At 40.3% G+C, this 26,584-nt stretch overlaps 1 protein-coding gene across 1 annotated transcript in view; it reads right to left on the bottom strand.

The window, feature by feature from the left end:
- The window catches only part of TRPC1 (transient receptor potential cation channel subfamily C member 1), a 391,431-nt gene that overhangs the window by 166,791 nt on the left and 198,056 nt on the right, over nucleotides 1-26,584 (bottom strand). Inside the window, exon 5 of the mRNA XM_078666423.1 lies at nucleotides 24,936-25,067. Coding sequence (XP_078522549.1) covers nucleotides 24,936-25,067 — 132 coding nt within the window. The remainder of the gene's footprint in view (nucleotides 1-24,935; nucleotides 25,068-26,584) is intronic.

Raw genomic sequence — 26,584 nt, 5'->3', positions numbered from 1 at the left:
ACATGACATGGGACCTGCGTACCTTAACCACTGCCTCGCATTCCACCCACCCACGAGAGACCTCCACTACACCCAACTGGCCCTGGCTACCGTCCCATGTAACCGCAAGACCACGATCAGAGGAAGATCTTTTGCCTATCTCGCAACAAAGACCTGGAACACCATGCCTCTCCACTTCAGGCAATCACCGTCACTGCCTCAATTCAGGAACAACCTTAAGACCTGGCTGTTCGACTGATCCACTGCACCTCCAATGGACCACCTGTCCCCCCCGCAGCCCACCCCCAGGGCCTTGAGACCCTTATGGGTGAGTAGTCACGCTTTACAAGTAACCTGATTTATTGATTGATTGAATTCAGAGGGCCCAAGTCACGAAAATACTTACATAGTAAAGTTATGAGTGTGGGGTCTCTGCTCTTGCATGCATAAAGATACTACTCATAAGTCCTTTTATGAATACTGAACTTGGACTTCAGGTCTAAGTTTAGACTTCAGGTCTAAGTTTACCTTTTTGAATCCGTCCCTTAATATCCACGTGACTTAAAAAAAAAAGAATGAATGTGTCCTTGTGTAATGTAACTGGTGGTCGTGTAAAACTCCAATACCTTCGGGTCAGGTTTGCGCTATATAAAACTGCAACAACAAAACAACCACACAAACCTATACAGAGTAGTAGAGCATAATGATGCCAAACAAATTGTCAGTGCGTGTCCTTGTGTAATGTAACTGGTGGTCGTGTAAAACTCCAATAACTTCGGGTCAAGTTTGCGCTATATAAAACTGCAACAACAAAAAAAACATACACACGTATACAGAGTGGTAGAGCATAATGGTACCAAACAAATTGTCAGTGCAGTCTCTAAAGATTCAGACATCGGAACCGTTGAGATGGTTTGACAATGTGTATTAAAATCTATTCTTAGACATGGGTGCCTGTGAGAGGTGACTAGAGAGCGCAGCAAAGGAACATAATGTCAGATGGGAAGTTAGAGAGAAAGAAGGAAGAATGTAACAGTTGAAAAGGGGCTGTATCAGTCCTTTTTAGCCTGTCGCTAGAGACAGTTGTAGCTGTGTGTTGGCAAGGTAATGAGTCCTATACTGTCATCCTTGGGCATATCATAGATTTGTACATTGCTTAATTGACCCCATTATGTCACATACAACGCTGCTACATTTTCCTGCTTGCAAATACCGATACTTGTCATTTTGGTGCCTCCATGTGAACGCTGCAAGTATTAAAGACAAGTCAGATGAGTGGCTATTGCAAATACATATTGGATGAGGGCATGGAGGAATTAGTGTGACTAAAATTAGGCTGGAGTTCAAAACTTTAGGTGCTCAACCGGTGAATGAGTGCCTCAAAATACCTCTTTTATTAAAGCTAGTGGCCTTGTAGGGAAGTATGTCCGAAAGCAGAGTGCCCCACAAGCGCAAAGAGGACCAGTACACTTTCTTTGACCTCCTCATATTTAGAAAAAAAGTCAGCTAGGGCACAATTAGCTCCTGCATCACTTCCAACCCCACTTCTAATCAGTACACCTGTGCGCATGTACGTTTGCCTTACACACTGATCCAGGTACTTCAGGATGGTGTTATCAGTGGCATACCGCAAAATGATGCCCCCCTGCAGAATGTTATGAGGGCCCCAAGTCTCCCATATTTCACAGATATTCATTGGATTTGGGCTGAATGGGGGCCCCCTTGAAGGGTCGGGTCCCCTGGAGAGCTGCCCCCCACACCACAGGGACTGCAAGGGCCTGCGCTATACCCTGGGTGTTATCAGATTGTGGGTATTAGAATCTGAGTGTTACAAAACAAACATTAACCCCTTCCGCGCTAATGACAAAGCCAGCTTGTCATGGGCGTTACCTGCGCTACGCGGATGACGAGCTGGCTTTGTCATAAACAGGCCATTTTTTAAATTCCAGCGCATAGCGGGAAAACGCGGTAGCGCGGTAGGGGTTAAAGATGATGAACTGCTTCAGGTGTACATATAATTCCTCCTTTCTATGTATCAGTTTTTGCTGTTCATAGAACTGTATGTAAATGATAGGTGTTACTAGTACTCAATTTTATAATAACTATTTTAAAGAGCCCAGAAAGATGAAAGGCCGAGTTTGTCCTTATGTCGGGGGGGTGAGCTTTAAGAATGCAGAGTCATCTCTAGCTAGTGAGTGTCAGGATAAAAAGCATGAACTGTTGTGCCACGTTGGCCTGCGCTTTGAAATATATTTTCAATATAAGAACTCAAGGGTTAGGTGTTTTTACAATTTTGGTGTGTAGTATCCCACATCACATACGTTGAAATTACATACTCTGGACACTTTGAAGCTGCTGCACCCAGCATATTTAAGGTTTTAATAGAGCCATATACCTGTCTTGACTTCTTCAATAAGAAAATTCATCAATAGGGTAAGTTCTGACTAATGGAGAGGGACAATACATTTTTAACTACTTCACACAAACATGCATGGTTGTATGACGAAATATCCCCAACCAAATTATTGCTGACAAAAATACGTCCAAAAAAGATATCAAAGCAGGGCCGTACTGGAAACTTAAAACAGTCATGGAAAAAATTACAATTTCAGCCCCATGTGCTAGAACTAGAGCTGGGATTGCATAACGTGCACCACCGCTCCTGGAAGCCGAAATAGGCCTCCAGGAGTCAAAACAGGCCTCCTGGGGCTTCTGCCTCCCAGGAGATTCACCGCTTGTCCGGCTGGCCAGCCCAGCCCAGCCATGTATCAAAGACACAAATATTGACTTTTTCAAATTTGTTTGTAGAGTAAAAGATATTGACTACATAAATTCAGAAGATAACAATATCATTATGAAATAGGTATTTCGAATTTGAACTTTTATACATCTGGGCCCCGATATAGGTAAAATAGATTTACCGATTTTTAATTACCGAATTTTACCGATTCGGTAATTAAAAATCGGTAAATCTAAGGGGTGGATATGTAGGAACATCCAGATGTTACTTTTACCGAATCGGTAAATATCTGTATTTACCGATTCGGTAAATACCGATTTTGACAAGGGTGCAGGGGGTGTCACTTTGACACCCTCTAGCACCCCCAAAAAAGATTCGGGGGCCATGTGGCAGGCATACCTGCCCTAAGGGCAGGTCTGCCTGTCATATGGCACAGGTGTGCATGCACACATGTGCATGCACACCGGAATCGGTATTTTACCATCAAATATATTTGATGGTAAAATACAGATTCGGTAAGGGTTGTGGGACTCAGAAGAGTCCCACCTACATATCAAAATTATCGAATAGGTAAAAATACCGATTCGGTATTTTACAGATTCGGTAAATTTACCGATCGGTAAATTTACCGAATCTGTAAAATATGTGGCCCTACATACCATTTTGTAAATACCGGTCGGTAACGGCCAAAAATACCGATTTTCGGCCGTTACCGACCGACCTACATCCGGCCCCAGATTCTTTTTAAAATGTATATTGACTTTAAACAAATGTACCTTAAAAAACATAATTATGTAAAAGAAAAATATAAATTTAGAGCTTACAAACATAAAAACACTTTAAAAGAACCTAAATGAATAAACATATATATATATTTTTGTAAATATTTTTATTGGTATTTACAAGTTACATATTGTAAAAGACATAAGGTTAACGCAATTAAATTATTATTCAACTATAAACAAAAATAAATAATACTAATAAAACTAATTATATTTACAAACACTAAATATCATTTTTTAATTCATACAATATAAATATTACATATAAATACAATAACACAAATAACATTACTATAAAAATATATAATTACAAATATTTTACATTTAGTTGTAAAATAAAATAAAGACAAATGCAAATGATTTTTTATTCTTAATTAGACAAATTCACTACTCCATCTCCAAACTGACCAACAGTAGGGACCTTTTTAGAGTTTAGAGGGGTTACATTTGTTATTGCCACTCAAAACTGATCAACAGTAGAGGAAGTGATGGGCTCTGGAGAGGTCATATTTGCTATTTCCACTCCCACGTAAACAACAGTAGGAACGTGTTAGACTTTGCAGAGATCAGATTTACTATCCTCACTCCAAAGTAACCAACAGTAGGCAGTGTTGGACTTTTGAGGGGTTCAAACAAAAATTCTCACTTTAACGTAAGTGACAATCAGTAGAGAAATAGTTGAACTCTGGAGGAGTCAGGCTTACTATTCCCACTACAAAATAATCAACACTAGGGAAAGTTCTGAGCTTTGGAGCGGTCAGCTCACTCTACACTCAGCAAAAGCAGGGAAATAGTAGGGAGTGGTCATATTTATTATTCCCACTCCATCATACGCGACTGAAGTGAAAGTGCTGGATTTCAAAGGATATAAAATTACTATCCTTCCCCAACGTGAGCAAAAGTAGGGAAAGTGTTGAAATTTGGCAGGGTCAGACATAATATTCACACTCCACTCCGATACAAGCAGCAGTAGGGAACGTGTTGGATTATGGGGGTCAGTTTTACTATTCCCACTCCAACAAAATCAACAGTAGGGAAAGTGCTGGAATTTGGTGTGGTCCTATTTCCTATTTCACAACACCATAAGCAGCAGTAAGGACAATTTTGGATTATGGAGAGGTTGGAACTTTATGACCCACTACACTGTAAGCAACAGTAGGGAAAATGTTAAACTTTTAAAAGCTCAGATATGCTTTTCTCAATCCTAAATAACACAAAATACAATACTCATATAGAAAATAAAAACACAAAATATTTTTCCACAAAAATATAATATAATAACTTTTAATAATTATTATTTATTTAAATAATTAAAACTAGAAACATGAAATTAACATATACAAGTAAACAGGAAAGTATATTAATTCCAACAACCACAAAAACAAATCAAATGAATAATGGAAAACAGAAATACACATTACTTTAAAACATAATAACACAATATAATTAATATTTATACAAAAACCCTAAAACATAACATTATTAATTAAAAAAACAAATGAATAACACAATTAATAATAAACAAATAATTATCTAATTAACTGAATAACAATATTGAAAATAACCATATTTCCAAAATGATCTATTAAATAATTAAAACAATTTGTGCATAATTATCAAATAAATAAACTATAACTTATTTAAAACTGAAAATCAATTAAATAAATATTAAAATAACATACGCATTCACCCACCAAACAAATTGAAATGACATTTATATATAAACGTACAATATATTACCAAATCAATAACCAAATATGCTAAAAATAATCAAACATACTTAACATTAAAGTAATAACAACCAACAACCAGGGCCACTGGAATTAAGTGATTCTGCAGCGTTTTTCACATAATAATGGTTCTGCCACATAATCCATCATCTGCTGCATAATTCGCAGTTTACGATATTCTTAACTGCAATATTCAATTTCACAATATTTTTACATCCCAATATTTTTTGACAATATTTGTGTCAATCAATATTTTTGGCACAATATTCTAGCAGAATGTCACATGCGCATAATAGAACCTGGGGCATCAAGTACAAAGAATGCATTAGGTAAAAGCGGTCACAATTTGTGCACCAATTTTTACTGAATGAATTAAAATTTTGCAAAGCAACCTATGTATTACTAGGACGGTTCACAAAATACAGAATTATTGAGGTTCACAATTCTTCCTACCTCATAAATGTTAATGAGGTAAGTCCCAAATTGCAACACACCCCAATTGGCTACAATTACAGGCATGGTGGCCAGCTGTGGTCAGCAGACCACCATGCCTGTGATTGCTTTTAAAAAAACGAATCTTTTTTTATTGCAGCCTGTTTTCCTAAAAGGAAATTGAGATGCGTTTAAAAAAAGAAAATTAAAATGTTTACATTTTTTTTAAGTAGGCAGTGGGTTAATAGACCACAGTCTACACTTGAAACATATTTTTTCACCATTCACAACCACTTCCCATTTGTGAATGGGCTACCACATCCTTGGAGTTGTTGGTAAAATGTTAAAGTTTTCCAACCGGAATTTGTTTGAAAAAACGTAATACATAACTTAAGGAATCAGTACTTGGAAGGAACACCCTTAAAACATCTCTTTCATATTACAATTCCCTAATGTTTCCTAAACCCATTTAATGATTCGGAAAAGCTTTTTTAAATTGTTAAATTGATTTAGTACAATTAAAAAAGTGTTTTAGCAGTCGCAAACTGCCAGATTTATAGAATCTGAGGGTTTGCAACTGTTAAAAACACTTTGTACATGAGTCCCTTCGTTTGAGCATGCATAAATACATCTTTATTTGTTCTTTCACAGAACTGTGTTTATTATATTTCATTCTCCTATCCAAGCCTTCAAAGAATCACAAAAGAATGGGAAGGCTATGATAACTGTGAAGAAGAACAAAACTAGAAACAATAACAATACGAGAACTGAACAGAATGAAAGTGGGTCTGTGAAAAGACGAATACACATTTTGTGTTATGCATGCTCAAATCAGTTTCTATAATGTTAAATTTAAAGGCTGGCTTGGAGGAGAACTAGTGCAATTGCACTATTTTAGCTACTGACTAACTTCACTGTGAGGAATGGTGAAATGCTCATGCTCAAGGTCCACATTGGTATAAAAAGCAATCATCTTTGGTGCCTGGGACTACTGTGGCAATGTATGCTTTTGGAAAAACTATTTTAGTTTTTAGTCTATGTTTGTTTTATTTAATGTTTTATTTTAACATTGGTGATGGCCAGCATATTAGAAACATTGTTTCTGATAAGGTTTTACACAAAACTTTTGAAAAGAAAAGAAGCAGTGGCAAATTCAAACTTTTAGGAGCCAATGCCAGGCATACTTATTTTTCTATAGATTATTTCTCTACTTCTGATGAGTTCAGTGATGGCAAGCACAGGAGGCGATGGAAATTGAACATAGGTTTCAGAGCCCTGTTTATTTTTTGTTTCTGCAGTTTAGAATTAACACAGGTCATACTTAGTGTTATCAGACAGCAAGCCATCCGTGGTACTTTCTGCCTGGGTTAACAGTAACTGATACCCATGGAAATATGGAGTAATACAGAAACACACAGAATCGCAACCTTTCAAGTGTAAGCTACAAGTGGATATGAAATCACTTAGGCAAACAAGTACATTTGGATCTGTTTGCTTTATTTAAATGAACAAAAGAAGGTCATCACAGTATCTGGAATTTTGAAGAAGTGTCTGCGTTTGTCACCCTTTCTGATTTTAATATTGAGCCTAAAAAATCATTATTTTAAGTATCAGAGGTATGACTTGAGAATATTTTGTTTTTAGTATTGTGCTACAAAAATATTGTAAGAGAAACATTGACCACCAAAATATCAACAAAGTAAGTACATATAGGTAAGTGTAGTGTAGGTTTACTACACTCATTGATGTACCTTGAAGATATGTAAATACCCCACAGTACGTAGACGTGGAGTTATGAAAAGTAAATGTATATTTACCAATATATAACATCTTTCCCAAAAAGATCGGCTCAATGATTCCAACCATTGTTGAATGTGTGTACCTTAAAACAGACTCTTTTAAAGTAATAGGGGTGAGAATATTTCAACAATAAAACACTAGTATCTTTACTCAAACTCAACATAAACATATTATAAAATCAATCACATGTGGCCTCCTCTATTAATCCAGTAAATCTTTGTGCCAGTGAGGTCCCAATAATACAATTAAAATCTGAAAATGAAATCCTGCCAAGTAACCATGGTAATTTAAAAAAACTAGCAGTGTGATACCCAATAAAAAGCTACTAATTGCAGAATCAAGCCGTTTAAAAATGTGTTAGGAACAAATAAGGGAATTGAACTAACCAAATACATAACTTTTTGTAAAATTTCAATTTCTATAATATTACACAACCCAATAATAGTAATTGGAAATCAGTGTCTCTTGAAAAGTTGAAAAACACATTTTGTAAGCAGAGTTTCATAATTAATAGCAAATATTTTGCTAACAATACTTCTTACCTCGATACCAAGATAAGTAGCCTCCTCTGAAACCACACACAAACCCTTTCCCTGAATATTAACTTTGAGATAATCAGTTTTTTTCAGCCTGATTTCAATTTATATGCAGGGATCTTTTGATATTTTGTCGCCTCTATCTCAATTGCTGTCACAGCATTATGAATGTTAGAAGAACAAATTGGATCATCTTCCCCATTCACAGATACCTTCAAGTTAACACCATGCAGGATAACAGATTCTATGTCAGAATTTCTTTTAATAATTCATAAGTAAGGTTCCTGGTAAAGAATGTACAACAAGAAAGATGCTGGGCAGTCTTGATGCGTGCAATGAGATAGCGGAAATATGTGAGATATTTTTGTCATCACCACAACTCATGCTATTGAATACCTACAAAGGGAATGTAGACTTCCCAGATACCTTTAATCAAGCCCCACCGTCCCCATAACTAGAGAGAGAAACTCCCAAGAAACACAATCAAATACTTTCTTTGCCTCAAGCATGATCATACTTGCTTGCTTATGCAGAGTTTGGGTAGTGTCAAACATAACAATCCCATTATTAATATGCGTAGTTGTATCACACCCTGGAATAAAACCATGCTGGTCATTGCAACTAAGTATGGGCGACTATATTGCGGATTCGCGGTCCGCGAATTCGTGCAAAATGGCAAAAAAATCCACGAGTTCGCGGATTTTCCCGCGAACTCGCGGATTTATTTGCCATTTGCACAAATAATGTGACATGTGTGTCTGTAACTTTGCCACCGCGCCGAAAGGCGCCGAGGTCCCTCGAGTGAGCTGTCCATCATAGTGAGGAAAGGGCAGGAAGACGCTGCATACCCTAGTGTGTGTGTGGCGGGGCCAAACGGGCGGGGCTTCTATGCGAGTTCACATGCCTCTTGTTTATAAAGGGTCAGAGACCGATCAGAGCAGCAGATGAGAAGAAAGCAGCCTCCTGGTCACAGTAAGTACACGGGGATGTATGACGTTATAACGCATACTTTTACTCCGCAGACCATTACAACGCGACTTTTACACCGCATACCGTTACAACGCATAGCGCCTTGGGGCGCTGGATAGTGGTAAGTATAATTTACTATTCTAACTCCAGTCCCCGTGGACCCTAGGGAAGGTGTTGGATAGTAAATTATACTTATTCCCTATCCTAGAGCGCCCCCCAGCGCAATGCGTTGTAATGGTATGCGGAGTAAAAGTCGCGTTGTAATGGTAGTGCAGAGTAAAAAATGCGTTGTAACAGGTGTATACCGTACACGGGGATTGCGCTCGAGAAACTCGTGGATGCAAAGACCTCCATCAAGGATTACATCTAATTGTAGGAGGTAGATATGGGGAGGAAGCACACCTTGACTGTGCTCACTAGTTGTTTGGGCTGATTATAATGCGAGACTGAATTAGAGCTTCAACTCGGGCAACTGCTTATATATTTAAGTGCTTCCTGTTGAGGTTTAATTTTTGTGACAGAAGCATCATGCCAGAATGAATCCTACCTGCATATTTATCCACAATGATGCCACCGGTTGTGCCATACCTCTACTCAACTGCAGTTCTTTCAGTAAGTGCTACCTCGTTGGATAAATGTATAGTGCTTTTGCTACACTACAGCTGCATAAAGGCCCAGAAGAGTTGTCTCCAGTGACCACGTGTGTCTGTAACTTTGCCACCGTGCCGACAGGCGCCCAGGTCCCTCGAGTGAGCTGTCCAGTGCTTAATTTGTAAAATATGAAGTCCAGGTGCTCAAATGTTTGTCGGAGGCCACACCCACTTCATTCGGCGTCAGCCACTTCCTTCACTAGCTCCACCCACGTCCTCAACTGGCACTGCTGAAAGTCAGATGTAATACCTAATCTGAATTTCAGCAAGGGAGCCTTCCCCTGCCCTGTAAATTTTTGGAAAAAGAGTAAATCAAAAGTGCATTTAAACTACAATTTTGTAATAAATTTGCTAAAATGACTAATGCATTGAAATGGGACACGTGAAATATTCCAGTGCTCTATGTGCCGATTTGGGAAAAGAACAATTCTGGGGTATGCCATTTTTAACTAATCTAGTCTAATTAGTCTAATTGTGAGCCATGAGTTAAGCAAGCACTCAAGCCCTAAACCGAGGAAATGTCACACATAAGCCCGCAGGCCAGAAAGCATGGAAATATCACACATAAGCACATAGGCTAGGGCTAGGCCATAAACCGTGGAAATGTCACATATAGGTATCCAGCCGGGGCGTGTTCATATGCCCCCATGATTGAAATGGGGTCTCCCCTAACCCCAGGAAAACATTCTTTTATGGAAAAATATCCGTTTTTGTGTCCTATTCCCTCAGATGTACAGATTTTAGTTTTTTTGGTTCAGTTTGGAACAGCTTGGTTCTCTCTTGTGTGTCTGTTCCTTGTATTGTGCATTACCTGAGCATCAGCTCTATATTGTACACTCTAGATATATTCACTGGACCAATATCCCTCCTGGGGATGGGAGAACTGGACTTGAGGATCTGTAGCAGTGTTAAGTTCAAGAAGCACCAATCCCACAGAGTACTAGACGTTCCATGCAGTTCCTGCAGTGTCTAAAGACTTTCTCCTAGATTGTCCCTTCATCCCTGGATCAGCCTTCTCTGGCAACAGCTGCAAGTGAAGCCAAATCACAGTTAATGTCAATGCTAGCCTGCTGGTGAGATTTCAGATGTTTCTGGGTTTTAAGATCAGCGTATGGTCAGTGCTAGCCCATACCAAGCAATACACTCCCATCAGGGGCCCAAGATCAGCTTATGGGCTGTGCTAATCAAAAAGTATTTAATGCTAGCCCTAAACAAGATATCTGGATGCATCTGGGGAGCAAGAGGAGCTAAAGGTCAAACAGGTGTGGATGCATCTAGGGGTCAAGAAGACCCAATGGTCAAAGCAAAGCTAAGAATACACATGAATGTGGGAGCACAAGGTCAGCTAATGGTCAATACCAGCCTCAGTGACGAGCACAGGTGCATCTGGAGGTTTACTCTCAGTTTAGACAAATCCTAAACTGCAGAGGGTGTGAAGGAGGGTCCAGGTGACCACACTCACTTTATTGAAAATGCTGAACTGTTTAACAGTGCAGGTCCATCGGCATGGGGTCGAGCTCAGTTTACCCCAATCATCAAACGCAGAAGGGGGGGTCGGATGAAACTTGGGGCTTAAGCTCAATTTATAGTCAATGTAAATCTGTGGAGAGGGTGCAACAGTTTTAGCATTTGATTATCTCTGCCATCCCCCTATTTTTCCATCGCATCTGCCTTTGGGGTTGGATGGGTTTTTAATTCTGCCTGCGCCGCATCTCCCTTTTCGAGATGTTTGTTGCAGGACAGGTCCACTAACCCCAACAGGACTGAAGCGCATTGGCCTATATGAAGTACCTACTCAAGCCAGTTAAGCACGATATAGGTACACCTTTCTCAGACTCCTTCACCGACTCATTCTGCTTATGTTTATTGGTACTGCAAGTCCATAAAAAGTTAAAACTTTTCATAAGAGCACCAGCTGAGTTGGTCCAATGCAGGAGAAAAGTGCCCTGACAATGATTTACACAACAGTTCACTAAAGACGCTCAAGAATGGGGAGAGGAGTTGGCCTAACTGCTAGGGCGTTCAACCTCGAATCTAGGGAACTGGGTTCGAGTCTCGGCAATAACGCTGAGCATCTTGTGCTTCTGGGCAAATCACTTAATCTCCCCATGCCTAAAAAAAAATGAATGTGTGTCCTCATGTAACGTAACTGGTGCTATGTAAAGCGCTCTGATACCCGATTCGGGTCAAATCTGCACTGTATAAAACTCTGCCAAAAAAAATAAAAAGACTGAAAAGCTTGATCTACCAAACACCAACCAGGAGGAACCATAACATGGGTGCAACAAACTTGGATCTGGCATGCTCTTCTGCTCTGGAACCAATAGGAAGTTATAGGACTTAGCTAAGCCAAGCTCTTGCTAGAGTGTTTTTTTTATGAAGAATGATTTCAAAGCAATGTTAAATGTTGTCACCTGTCCACCCACCTTCTGCAGGGCAGCCTAATTCGCTAATGGCCCAGCCTACCCATATGGCTCACTCACCGTCACTATGAATAATACTTTCAGAGAGACACTACCATAGAGGAAAAAACTGGCTAGAGAAATACTGTCACAGATAAATATCTGAATAGAAACCTAAACAATTTGGTAACATCAGAAAGATCCCTAAAGCAAAACTGCTCCAACAAATTCCTTTAAACTGAAAACATATTTCAGTCACTCTCCCCTAACTTGACCAGTGATAAACCTATTCCATTCCCCAGCATTAAAATGGAACCTAAGGCGAACAGTTGCACACACACAACTGCTTATGGCACCCCAAAAAGCTGCTTGTCTGACAGGAATTATTGCTTTACTTTTTTCAGCGCAGGCTTTTTTCTATTTATTTAAAGCCAGCATTTGAGGATGATGACAGTCTTTTTCTGATTTGCTATCATTTGGAATTTTCTGCCAACACTAGTTTCAAATGTAGGGTGAGATGATCTGCCAGGTATGTATGTGCAAAGACTTACGAATCATTTGAGCCTGCCATGTCAATAATCTTGTAGTCCACACCGTGCCTTGCCTTCTGCCGCCACATTGCTTGTTGGAGTTCATGTTTTAATGAGGAATTGTTTCTAGTACAGTGTGGGTGAGTGGGGTGAACATGCTAATTTTCCAGCTACAGTTTCGGCACTAACATAGCTTTTCTGCTTTTGTGGTACAACCCTCCAAAATAGCAAGTGCATCGCAAACTCAATTTTGCTGCAAAACCACAGTGAAGTAACAATTAACGTCTGTTCTTTGTTGTGGAAACACACTTCTGTGCTACAGTCGGTATTTTTTGTGTGTCATTTGACTCAATATCCTTCAGAAGTGAAAGGTGGGGGCTTCTGAACATCATTTTAAAACTCAGTTGTAAAATGCAATTTCTCAAAAGTGGTCGCGCACAGCCTTACCATGCAATTCATTTAACGGAGAAAATGAGCACTTCTTCTAGTGCCACCACACAGAAGATTCGCCTCTGAGGAAGCGTCCGTGACGGTTCAGGTCAACTTTGAGAGAGAGGCCTTCTTTCCCTCTCACCACCCGACGAATATCCTGTTCACTGCTGAGGGCCAGTGCATGCATATAGTAAAGTGAGGCTAAGGCAGCAAGCATCCTTACCGCGCACCATTAAGTGGTGCCACATTGCAATAAAGGTGCAAAGCGGGGGAGAGGGGGGCTCTCTAGCCTGGCTGTGCACGGCTAACCATGGAATGGACAGGCATGAGACTGGCATCTGTGCTGGCACCATTTGATGCAAGAAATCAAAGTAACCTCCTACAGAGACATTTAGCAGCAGCACGCTATTTCAACAAGGGAGAGAGTTAACAGCGGTCATTTAGAGTCTACGGGTTATGCTAGTTAGTAGTTCCCGGTTTTTTTTCACTACTCCTGACTAGAAACAAAGCTGAAATGGTGCTCGCTCGTGTTTTGGGTGCTCTGCTCCTACCAACTTTGATCAGGTGATCAAACAGCGAGAGTAAAACTTCTGAAAAAAGTAAATTAAAACAGTGCCGGTATCACTGATAGGCATTATTCCCCAATATTAGCCTTGCCACCTAATTGGCAACAAAAAGCTCACCACCTGGTACCTGCTGTAAAGTGTGATTTGTGCCAGAGAGTTTTTGCACTCACACTTAACACTGGGGTCTCGGTAAAGCGCTATATGTGCACTGCTAGTCCTAACACATTTCACAAGCTGCTCGCTGCGCTTTAAGCTCGGAATGGAAAGGCGCATGTGTCAGCAGGTAAACACGAAAGGGTTCATTTTAACAACAATCCTGAATTAACGCGGCATGCACAATGTTTCTTGTCTTGCCCGGCGCCGGTCGCATTCTTGCTCGGGCCTCAGTTCAGAATTGCCTCATAATCATACATACAGTAAAGTGACCACGTTCGTGAAAAAATAGTGTTGAATGGTTTCGTTTTTACTTACAGGGTTACTTTACTGGTGGCACTGCCTTTATAAGAGGCCTGCTAAATGCTGCGGCTGCTGCTCCAATAACAGTGCCCGCCTCCACGTCGTGCTGAACTCTGGCGGCAGTGACTCTTGCGTTGCTTGTGTGCCGGGGCGGGGTCACGTGCAATTTTCATTTGGAAAAAAGGGTTACGCAGGCTGCTGCAGACTGACTGCCCCTACCCCCCACAGGACCAAATGCAGCCCTGGCCCGCCCACCAGCAACACTGAACCGAAGCAGGCCAGGCAAATACGAACAGACGACGTGGAGGATTTATGATCGGCATTGTCGGCTCTCTTAGAATGAGCAACATAGCAACACTCTTCTTCAACAGGAAGAGGGAAGACTTGTTTGAACACTGCAGTGAGTCAGTTATTTAATTTGTATGACGCCACATACAGTGAGTTCAGAAGCATCCTGCTTAATGTGAGTTCAAGTTGGCAGACTAGTACCGTGAAGACCCGGCCCTGACGAATAAGTGCCGGTGGTAAGCACCGGGAAGCACCGGCACAAATTAAGCACTGGAGCTGTCCATCATAGTGAGGAAAGGGCAGGAAGACGTTGCATACCCTAGTGTTTGTGTGGCGGGGCCAAACGGGCGGGGCTTCTATGCGAGTTCACATGCCTCTTGTTTATAAAGGTTTTTATCCAGAAAACAATGGTTCCTGTGGCATATTATTTATAAAATACTTGGTAAGTATAGCAAGCTCAATGGCAATTCGATTCTTAGAGGGAGGTTGGCAAAAGAGAGACACACTAATGGACCAGTTTATAACAATTTTTTTTATATTTCAAAAAGGACAGATAGTACTATAATTAAGTCTGCGACATACTCACAATATACAAAAGTGCAATGTGTCCCTAGTGATAATGTGAGCGAAACAAAAAAAACGTGTAAAATTAAGTGATCTATACAGGTTTCAACTATGGATATTTACAAGAAAAATTACCAAAGGCAATAATTTAACCAGTTGTTGATCAGTGGCTATCTACATTCATAGACACTGTATTAGTATGGTTCATTTCCTAGTGCGTCTGGTTCCGTTGTGAGTAGGGTTTCCCTTGTTCTCTTTTTCTTGTTTATAAAGGGTCAGAGACCGATCAGAGCAGCAGATGAGAAGAAAGCAGCCTTCTGGTCACAGTAAGTACACGGGGATTGCGCTCGAGAAACTCGTGGATGCAAAGACCTCCATCAAGGATTACATCTAATTGTAGGCGGTAGATATGGGGAGGAAGCACACCTTGACCGTGCTCACTAGTTGTTTGGGCTGATTATAATGCGCGACTGAATTAGAGCTTCAACTCGGGTACCTGCTTATATTTGTAAGTGCTTCCTGTTGAGGTTGAGGTTTAATTTTTGTGACAGAAGCATCGTTCCAGAATGAATCCTGCCTGCATATTTATCCACGATGATGCCACCGGTTGTGCCATACCTCTACTCAACTGAAGTACTTTCTACTGGCTAATCGGTAAGTTCTACCTCGTTGGGTAAATGTATAGTGCTTTTCCTACACTGCAGCTGCATAAGGGGCCAGAAGATTTGCTTCCAGTGACCGTGTGTGCCTGTAACTTTGGTCCCTTGAGTGAGGTGGCCATCCCAAAAAAAAAATCCGCCCGCAAGCGAATTTGCTAATTTTTCCGCAATTTCGCGAGATTCGCAGATTGCGAAATTGCCGAAAATCTGCAAATTTCCCGACCATAACGGATTTTTGGCCCATGCTTAATTGCAACCAATTGCTCAATAATTGGGGCAAGCCAATTTGCAAATACTTTGGCATGTAGCTCAGCATCAGCATTAATCAATTATATTAGTCTGTATGATCTACTCCTTGGGGACTTATCTCTTAGTAATCAAAGCCTCAGGGTTCTCAATATCACTACTCAGCTATAATTGTGATGATTCAGTTTGATGTATGTACATATGCGTGGCGTGGCAGTGGTACGTAAGTAGTTTTCCTCAGAGTAAAAGTTATGATAGATGTTTTTAAAATCAACTAAAATAGACTGAGGGTCTTGTAAAGGAGTTCCAAATTCCTCTTTAATCATAATAATCAAATCTTTTGAAGCAGTATATTGTTTTTATTTAATTTTATAAGACATAAGCCACACAAATGTTTCCTCATACTCAATCTCTTGCCATGGGTAGTTAAATACTCAGCAGCGTCTTTTGTTCGTAACTACCATTATATCTGGATGCAATCAATAGTCTATAAATCTTTTACCTGAAAGTGCATATTGCTTTTCTAAAGCCCTTATTACGTTTAATACTACATCATTACTACTATGAATCTTCTTATTCAAAAAGCTATTTTACTGAATGTATTATACTGAATAGTCATCCACGAACAATATGCCTTAAGTATATGCCAAATATAGAAGTGCTACCAAGAATTTATGCTAGAAATTCCCTAATCATAAATGACATATAAAGACAATCGTATTCGTCATTCAGTAAAGTTATGTTAAAAGTCCATCTTGATACCTTATCCTCAGTGTGCCCCAAACCAACCTCTAATTAATAACAAGTTATGATAGAATAAAATCATGGGATACATGTCAATATTCACAGATGTAATCTTATGCTGTGGGATAAACGCCATGTCAATTCAAGTATGAACGGGTGAATAGTAGGTAAAACAATTCTCTTATAGCTTTCAATGCCCGCCAGGCATCTTTTAACCCATAACTTGTGTGATCCTTTTAATGGTATTTCCAACTTTATTCATTTAATGGGTAGCCAATCAATTTGCGTGGTTTAGTCTATAGTACATAACACAGTTAAAATCACCAATTAAATACATATCTCCTTGACAGTCAGCCAACAATACAGCCAAAACATTAAAAATATAAGGTTCTTCCTCATTTGCCATATAAACACCACAAATGATGATAATACTATTATTAACTAGAATGTGGCAGAGAAAGTTTTAAGTAAATGTATGCCATTTATACTCAGGCAGAATAGCCACCCAATAAATTGACATCTGTTGGGATGTGCATACAACCAAAATAAAGCCTGGTTTCCTAAGTACTTTTTGACAATATGAGTTTCCATAAGGCAAATAATAGGGGGGTTATGTGCTGATAATCTTTCACATATTAACCTGTGTATATGGGAGCTATTCAGACTGCATGCATTGCTACAAATAATGGTTAATCTGTTGTAACTCATTATTCATGAGTAGGTATAAGACATTTAATTGATCCTTAGTCATTCTCAGTATATAATTCTACAATTCCTTTATTCCCAATATTAGATAATAGTTCTAGTCGTTTGTTTCTCCATCCATTTTATATGTTCTATGTTGCAGAACCTAGGAGTAAAATGTGTAGACAAAGGAAATAGTAAAAATAGCAGTACAATGTTTTTTGTAATAATACACAGAAAAGTAAAATTTGCATGAAGAAAGCTGTGAAGAACTGGGAACCCCTAGTGTAAAGCCAGTTACTCATTTTGATAAACACTTATATACAGAGAGGACTAGAGTAACTGTTTATGTCTAGGGCTAATGAAGAAAGTCACACAGACTCCCTTTTTCCATGCTGAGATATCAGTGGAGTTAGGTTGAAAAACATAGTTTTTCTGCTAAAATGGCGCTTGAAAAGTACATAATAATTCACAGAAAATATGGACTATTCAATATTTCAACTCTGTCTTGGTAATTCAAGTGTTGTGCTAGATGCCAGTTAAACTTCAAAGTTTAATGACCTAATAAAGGAACTCAGAGTTTGGATATTTTCCTCTGTGTGGTCACAGAACTCCCTGGGACTTGAAATATCTCAATAATATATGGCAGGGGGCACTTCATCCCATATTTATTTCACTAATAGTAGAAACATGTAGAATGTTTATGAGCATTTCTTTTTACCCACTATGTACATCAAAAAGAATAACAATAATATTACTGTAAAGCTCAAAAGATATCACATGACAATAAGAATGGTAAGAAATGCTGGCAAGTGAATGTAATACAGTAACTATAAAATACACAGGATTCAGAATTAGGATGGGAAAGAATAAAAATGGAATAAGAAAATGGAGAGAAAGATGAGACAGAAATAAATGGGGAATCAATCCAACGATGTTTAAATACTAAGAAAGGGACTCTGGCAGATAAGTTGAAGACGTTTGGGTCATTGGACGTTGAGAGTACCCCAAAAAAGTAATGTAAGAACTATACAACTTTTGAGGACATGGGCCAGTGTTTTCTACTAATTCTTACTTTATGAGCTGCTGCACCCAGGCAAGTTCACAAAAGAAAACTGGTATATTTATATCACTACAAAGGCCCTCATTAACAATGGTGCCAAGAATACCAATGCAGTGGTCACAAGAACTGAATTACCAATAAAATAGGCAGCAGTATTTCCGGGGACGCGGACCTACCTGACCCAGCCGTGAGGGGAACGGCCATCAGCATCCACTCCTGGGGGCTCTAGCGAGAGCCAGTAGCGCACCGCCAGCTTCATCCCTGCAAATACCGCCTGCCGCTCTGAGGGAGAACAGAACTGCCAGGTCACCCCCGAGGCCCAGGACTCCATCTCCCACGGGGCCTCGCGAGGCGCGGTGCCTGCGACGTGTCAGCAGGGCGACAGAGGTCCACAAAACTGACGCGGGCGACAGAGGTCCACAAAGCCAACGCGGGCCGCGCGCGGGCGTGCCTGGGCAAAGGGTGGGCCCATCCGAGCCCTTCAGAGGCCGGAAGAGGCTGGGCTGGGCATTTCCCCTAACATCCATAATCTGAACTCTAGACATAAGGTACTGTTGTTTATCACTAAGGTTGATATTTCCTAAGAACATGTTCATTGTTCTTCGTTTTCCCTTGGGTTCTGTTTTGAGAAAGAGCTAAATCAGTGCCCAAGGGTAGCTGGGACAATTTTGTGTGTTTACCTTATATTCTTAGAGTACAGAGGTGCATAAAAACAAGCATCATAAAGTTTGTATAATGGGGAAACGGGCTTGTAGGGAAAAGAAAAATGCAGCAATCTTGCCAAAATCCAGTTCTAAACCTACCTCTATAGACAGGATGCTTGAGAAAGCCCTGGGAGCTGTGGCCACAGAAATAGAACGGACTGAAAGACGTTTATCCATTACTCCAAATCTAGAAATAGCATTGACGGTCCCCAGTCCCACCTCAGATCTATGGGTCGCAGCCTTAGAGCACTCCAATGACCAAATAGCATCCATAGAGAATGTGTCCTTAGAGTCACCTGAGGCTGTTATTATAAATCAACCAGGTAGAAACATCAAAGCTAAATCTAAGCCTAAACTGAAACTGCAAGTTAGACGGAAAAAGCAGCAAGCTACTACTCCTGAGAAAGGTCAAAAGGAAGGTAACTCTCCAGGGGACCATACAGGTCAAATAAACGATCAGCCTGGGTGGGTCTCATCTCTGGCGTCTAACCTTCAGTTACAAATGAGAGCTATTGTTAAGGAGGAACTTAGACCTTTAATAGAAAGGATAGATGGGCTGGCTGTAAATTTGACTCATTTGCTAAAATCTAGAGAGTTAATTAAGGACACTATTAGTTTAGATAGCAGGACTTGTCAGCAGGCCCCCATGGATGATCAATTGGTAATCTCATGTCCAATCTCAAATGAAAAAGCTTCCTCCTCTTCCTCTAATACGGCTAATATACAAACGGTTAGGAAGCAGAATGAACCTAGGCCATCCCTGGTACAAATGAAAACAGTAAACACCAGTTCACCTCTGTCAAAAAGAAAAGGGGATGCGCAGAAACGTCCCAGACAGGAGGTCCAAGAAACTCGACCAGTATTGGAACGTAATAACTATACTTATGTCCCACCTATTGTAAATCTACCACCTGCCTCAACTCCTTATGTAGTGGTTCTGGCAGGGGCACCGGTTTTAAGAAAGGGTAAAACTGAATTTCACCAAGAATTGAAAAATAAATGTGTACACTGGTTAGCGAACAATAGTAATTTTGGGTACGAGAATTCTGAAGAGATCCTAACAACAAGAAGGGTGGGATGGATAGGCGGACAATACAAGAGTATACAAGGAGATTGCATAGTAATTCATTTTAGAAATCTACAGATAACACAGAGTTTTATTTACAGAGTACAGGAGGAACAAGGGCAGCATTTTATTATTCCCCTTAGGTTATTTTTACCCACCAAATAGGCCCTATCAACATGATCACCAGCATGAGATGGGAAGGAGACCTGTATTTAATAATTTTGAACCATCCAACCGAAACCCCCAATGGCATAACCATCTTAACTATAATGTTCCCACTGGAAATATATTTCGTCCCTTAGATGGTGTTGATTGACTAAAAGGAGTTCCTCTATTTACTAAAGAGGGAAAATGCTCAATACTACCGGAGCTGGAGAGCAAGGGAAAAGGGCTAGATTTCCGAAAAGAGGAGGGTCTAGTTAGAGGGAGCATGAGCGGCTCCAGAAGTAGTACCCACCTTGAAGGCGATCCAGCCCAGTTAGTAAACTTTGAACATCTCACACCTACAGGGCCAACTGTGGGGGAAGACACTGGACCAGTAGAAGATCATGTGAAGTTGCCTCCCCTATTGTCCTAAAAAAATATCCCACATAATTGCCAGGTAACACAGGTTTTGTCTTGGAACATTGCGGGCATAAATAACAAACTGAATGACCCTGACTGGGTATCTTTTATTAGCCAATTTGAGGTATGCATGTTCCAGGAAACATGGGCAAGAGAAGAGGTAACTAATCCTGGTTATGCTTCTTTCAGTATTCCCGCAACATCTGGGGGTGTAGGGAGACCCTCTGGGGGCCTTATTATATGGATAGGTGTACACCTTGGTTGTACAGTTGTTCAAATTGACACAGGTTCCATAGATATCCTATGTGTCCAATTGCAGTTCCTGTCCAAGTCTCCTGTTGTTTTAATACATTTATATTCGAGGCCTACCCCTAGTAGGAAAGAGTCTAGCACGGTGGATGATCTATTCACATTTTTATGTTCCATAGCTGTTAATCAAATGGTTATTGTTGGCGGTGACTTCAACTGCCAGTTTGAGCCACTCGAGGGTCTGTTTCTTGAAAATATATACGACGAGGATCAATTCCTGGGAATGCCAGAGTCTAGATGCCCAAAAGTCAAAAAATGGTCTCCCCTGGCAATCCAGATGAATTCCCTTGTCCTAAAACACTCCCTAAGAGCGTGTAACGGGAGATCACCCTCCGATACATCTAATGGTTACACGTTCTTTAGAAAGGAACGTGGGTTTTTATTAGACTATATTTTAATTGATTTAAACTCCTGGGATAGAATGATTGATTTTAAAATCATTAAATGATTAGATAGTGACCACCATGCCTTAACAATTGATTTGAAAGCTCTAAATTATGAGAATGTGCAACAAGCTAATACCATGGACCCCAGGTTGACTGTCTCAAACTGTAGGAGGAGAGTGCGGTGGACTGACTTCCTCCAATCGCAGGATAAGATAAGCAGTCTATATAACGATTTAATTCCTGTACTTGAAGAGGTGTTGGAGCTACACACGTAAAGTAGGGACAACCCAGACCTGGTAGTGGTTGAAACGAATTTTTCTAAGCTAAGGGAAGTCTCATTGAATTTCTTCTACCCCATTAAAAGTATCAGACCGGCTAGGTCGCCACCCCACCCTTGGTATAACAGCCTATGTCGTAAGGCAAAAAAGGCACTTGTAGCAGCGATTAAAACTAACAATCGTCCACTAATAAAATTGGCAAGGAAAACTTATAAAGTGGTAGTTCATGAAGCCAAACAAGGGTGGGAAAGGGAAAATTGGGATACTTGGAAAATTGCCCTGGGGGACAGAGATATGAGGATGTTTTGGTGCATTGTAAATTCAGGTTCTTCTACCCCGAAAATAGCGCTTGATCCGAACCTGGACGAAGAGGTATGGCGGGTGCACTTTGAATCCCTTTATGCTGAGGGAAATATTCCTGAGAGAGATCCAATTGGTTGCTGTTATCCGGAAGGGCATTCTTCTGCAAGCACTGGGGAATTAAATGCTCACCCTGATAAGGGCTTAAGTGTATGCATAAGCCTAAAGGAAATAGAGGGCGCACTGGCAAAAATAGCACCAGGTAAAGCCCCTGGTTTGGACAAGATCCCAGGGGACCTATTTAGGAGTGAACCAGCCATTTGGACCCCGTATTTTTGGGTTCTCTTTAATGCCATCTTGCAGGGAATGAAGATTCCCTCTAGTTGGCTGGGAGCGGAGATTATTCAGATTTTTAAAAAAGGTTCCCCACTCTTACCAACTAATTATAGACCTATTAGTTTAATAGATATCTCCCAAAAATTATTTGCACGTGTCTTGCTAGCCAGGCTACAATCCTGGATGGAAGAAGCAGAGGCACTGTCCTCCCTTCAAGCAGGGTTCAGGGAAAAGCTGTCAACCTTGGACCAAGTACTAAGACTGCAGTTGCTGTATTGGAAGACTGTCTGCTTGGAGGGGGGCAGCTTATACCTAATCTTTGTAGACGAGGTCTGCATTTGATTTGGTGCCGCGGGAAAAACTATGGTCAGTCCTTGGTGAGATGGGGGGCCCTCTGTATTTAATCCAACTTTTCAAGCGACTCCACGAAGAAAACTATGCACAAATAATATATGGCAGGGATGGAAAACTTACTGCTCCCATACCTATCAAACGTGGCGTACGCTAGGGCTGCGTGCTTGCGCCTACCTTATTTAGCCTTTATATTAACGGGTTGATTGATGCCCTGCTAACAGCAAAAGACCTAGATGCCCCTAAGTTAGCCTCCCGCAGAATCCCAGCAATGATGTTTGCTGATGACACTCTTTTGGTATCCAAATCACCCATGGGGATTCATAGGGTTTTAGATAAATTTGCGTTATTCTGTAAGGAAAGAGGGTTAGAAATAAACCTACAGAAAACCAAATTTATGGTGTTTAATTGTCCAAAAAGTACACGCCCAAACCCTTCCTTAAACGGTAAATCCCTGGAAAGAGTCTCATCTTTTATTTATCTAGGCATTACCATTACTGAAAATATGGATTGGGGGGCCCACATTTCTAAGTCGAAATTAAAACTAGCCCAATCATCGGGTGGCATCATGAAGATTTTTAGCAGGTCTAGCAAAAGAGCCGTTAGTCCGGCATTAGAAATTTATAAGGCACAGGATCGAGAGGGGGCGCATTATACGGCGCTGAGCTATGGGGCCATTCTAAACTGGAGACTCTTTCAAAGGTGGAAAACCAATAACTCAGACAATTGTTTAGACTACCATTGGGCACACCACTAATTCCGTTGCGTATGGACATGGGATTGGTGGCAATTGCAGAAGTGTCGAGCCTTAAGCCTCTGATGTATTGGCATCGTTTGTGGACCACTCAGGAACTTTTATCTTATAGGGAGGAATTATCTGAAGTCATGTTGCTACAGGGTGCTGTAAAACTTCCTTGGTTTGCCCATATTAAACTCTTACTAACCAATATGGGCTTGGGTGATTGTTGGACTGAACCTGCCTGTGCCTGTCTTGAAACTTCAAGGAAACAAATGAAGGGGCATATTATCAAGGACAGGCAATTCATTATCGCCGCTTTTATCGGCAGGAAAGGAAGCCCATGTTAGATGTGAACACATCTAACATGGGCTTCGATTGGAATTCATAGAGCATATTATCAAGGCCATTATCGCCGCTTTATCTGCAGTTTCCTGCCGATAAAAGCGGCGATAATGTATCGCCTGTGCTTGATAATATGCCCCGAAGTTCCTTTACGAAGAGTTTAGAAAGGTACAACTTCTTTCTTGTTCCAAAATAGGCAAATTATCTCTAGCTTTTTTAGAAATAAAAGATAATGTTTGTTGGAGGCAGTATTAGATCTCATTAAACCAATGGAGGCAAGAAAGCTTTTTCTCCAATTTAGGTATGGGGTTCTTCCGCTCCGCTGTTTTACAGCGAAGTGGAGCAACCAGCAACTGATACACTGCCCTGCATGTGACTTCCTAGAAGAATCAGAGTTACACGTTTTCTTTAGTTGCCCAGGTTATTACAAAGCAAGGAAACGTTGGTTGGCCCAGATCTGTAGGAACATTGGTAGCAGACATTGTTTAGAGGTGTTTCGGATATTGAAATCCGACCTCAGCATTCCAATTGTTTTCTCAGTTGCTGGATTTTTGTTTTCTATGTGGTGTACTAGAAGGGTTCTATTGAAATCATCCATTGAGGTGTAGGATTACCATAGGGATATATATGTGCTCCCCTTGTTTAAGTCTATTGTGTTTACTTATGGACCTGTCTCCCTTTATGAATTTCTTTTTTAGCTAAATTATGTATTTATTTATTGCACTATGCACTTTCCAATACCATTATGCACTTACCGCCTAGCAATATCACCGAAAAAATCACAATTTTTTATCAATGTATGTAGTTGCCAATTTATGCAACCGGGTGTATCGTGTTTTCATAACGTTCCAATTGTCAACTGTAGCCTTTGTGCATTTTAACTTATGATTTTAGGAGCTGTACTTTTAAGGTCATATTGACCGAAATAAAGTTTTTTTAAATTGAATTATTTCCGGGATGCGGAATACAGCAGCTTTATGAGTAGGGAATTACTGAGAAAATAAAACTCTGATTCCTAGTGTATTTCCCCATTTTTTCACCATTTCCATCTGAAATTCCATCAGCTTTTAGCAGGTGGGATGTCTAAGAGTATTAATGGGGAGTTTAGTATTCCAGTATCTCCTATAATTCCTTATTTGGTCAGAACCCCTATCTCCAGGCGAATCGGGATTTACTCAACCCTTGGAATGGAGGCAAACATAATTACAAAATAAAGGTGAAAAACCTTATTTCTGAACTGATATAGCACATTTAAGACACAACTGATAACTTAAGAAACAGCTGATAAGACATGTGGTTCATTATCACCTGAATTCAACTTCCACAAGACTGAGTTCTTTCAGGTCAGCGCTCAGCTCAAATGCTCTCAGAATTGGATCCTCCTCGGTTAGCATGATAAGAGCGGGGCTGGCCAAACAGCGGTAGATATCAAGACGAAACCTATACCAAGGGACAATGAAGAAGGTAAGACTGGTAATACATACATGACCAATTTATTGCATGATCTTGGTTTGTGAAATAACATAAAAACATAGCATCAGCCAATAACATTTAGCGAAAGTAAAAGAATCATAATAATAAAAGGCTATCGGCCACATGCATCAAACGATTTTGGAGTCGCAAACGGTGCGAATTGGAAAATTCGTCCGTTTGCGATTCCAAAATCACTTTTTGGTATGCATGAAACAAACCGCAATTTTTTGCAATTCCTAAAAATGCGATTGCATTTAAGGAATCGCATTTGTGCGATTCCTTAAATGCAATGCATGAATGTTTAAAAAAATGCGAATTCTGAAATAGGAGGTGCAAATTAACACGAGGTTGACCCTCGTGTTAATTTGCGAAAAAAAGCATTTTTGAAAGTGTCATGTTATACACACACATGTCCTTTGGACATGTGTGTGTGAAACTTGCACTTAAAAAAACATTTCAAGGGTGCGGGGCCTCAGCACCCTTGAAATACATCAACAAATTGCGATTCGCAAAAAAAAAAAAATGCAAAAAGGCATTGATTCCTATGAGCCTCTAGGCCCATAGGAATCAATGTAATGCCATTCCTTAATTGCGATTCGCAATTAAGGAATCGCAAATACCGAAAATTAAGAAATCCCAAAAACTTTTAAGATTTCTTGATGCATAGGATTTTGCAATTCCTAAATTGCGATTCTTTAATTTTCGCAATTTAGGAATCGCAAAATCCTACAATGAGGCATGTGGCCATATATGTATTATTTAATGCTCACAGTATACTGGTCACCATTTGCAAGTTTTGTTTCAACCAATAAATAATTTCCGGAACTAACCTATTTGTTCGCAAAATTCTGATTGAAGTGGTTGTAATCTGACCTATCTCATTAATATTTAAGACATAAATCACAAATTGAGACTCACTCCGATTGGTGGCCATCAAAGAGGGGAGGTGACATGCAAAAAGTCAGCAGGTCACTATGTCTGTGATCGCCTCTCAATAAATGTTACTTGTTTTAAAGTAAAGTTTACTTTTATTTTTTGGTTGTTTGAACGTTAACAGTGGTCCCACTGCCTACTCCCTAACAAACTGTTTTTAAAAAGTCATATAGGGTTCCTATAGGGATGCCTTCCTTTTTGTGAATGGGATAACTCTCCAACTCGGGGGGTCGGTAAAATCAGTGCTTAATTTGAGCCGGTGGTTTCCAGTGCTCAGCACCGGCACTTAATCATCAACACTGGCACAGGGGGATTAAGTGATTCAACCAGAATCACAGGATATCTAGCCCACCTGAGACTCGAACCTACCGTAGTCAGCAGCTCTGGCCATTATGCCACATCCTCTCCCCATTTGTGAGCTTTCATGGCTATGATTTAGGCGCCCATCACAGGAGAAATAGGCTGGTGGAAACTGCCGCCTGGCAAGACCTCCGGCACTTTAAGCTTTTTTATAAATTAACCACTGGGTAAAATTGCAATGTTTTGAAGCC

Source organism: Lissotriton helveticus, chromosome 11 (assembly GCF_964261635.1).
Source record: "Lissotriton helveticus chromosome 11, aLisHel1.1, whole genome shotgun sequence".
Lineage (NCBI taxonomy): Eukaryota > Metazoa > Chordata > Amphibia > Caudata > Salamandridae > Lissotriton > Lissotriton helveticus.
The sequence above is the reverse complement of the archived record's forward strand: the minus strand, read 5'-3'. Positions and strand labels throughout refer to the sequence as shown.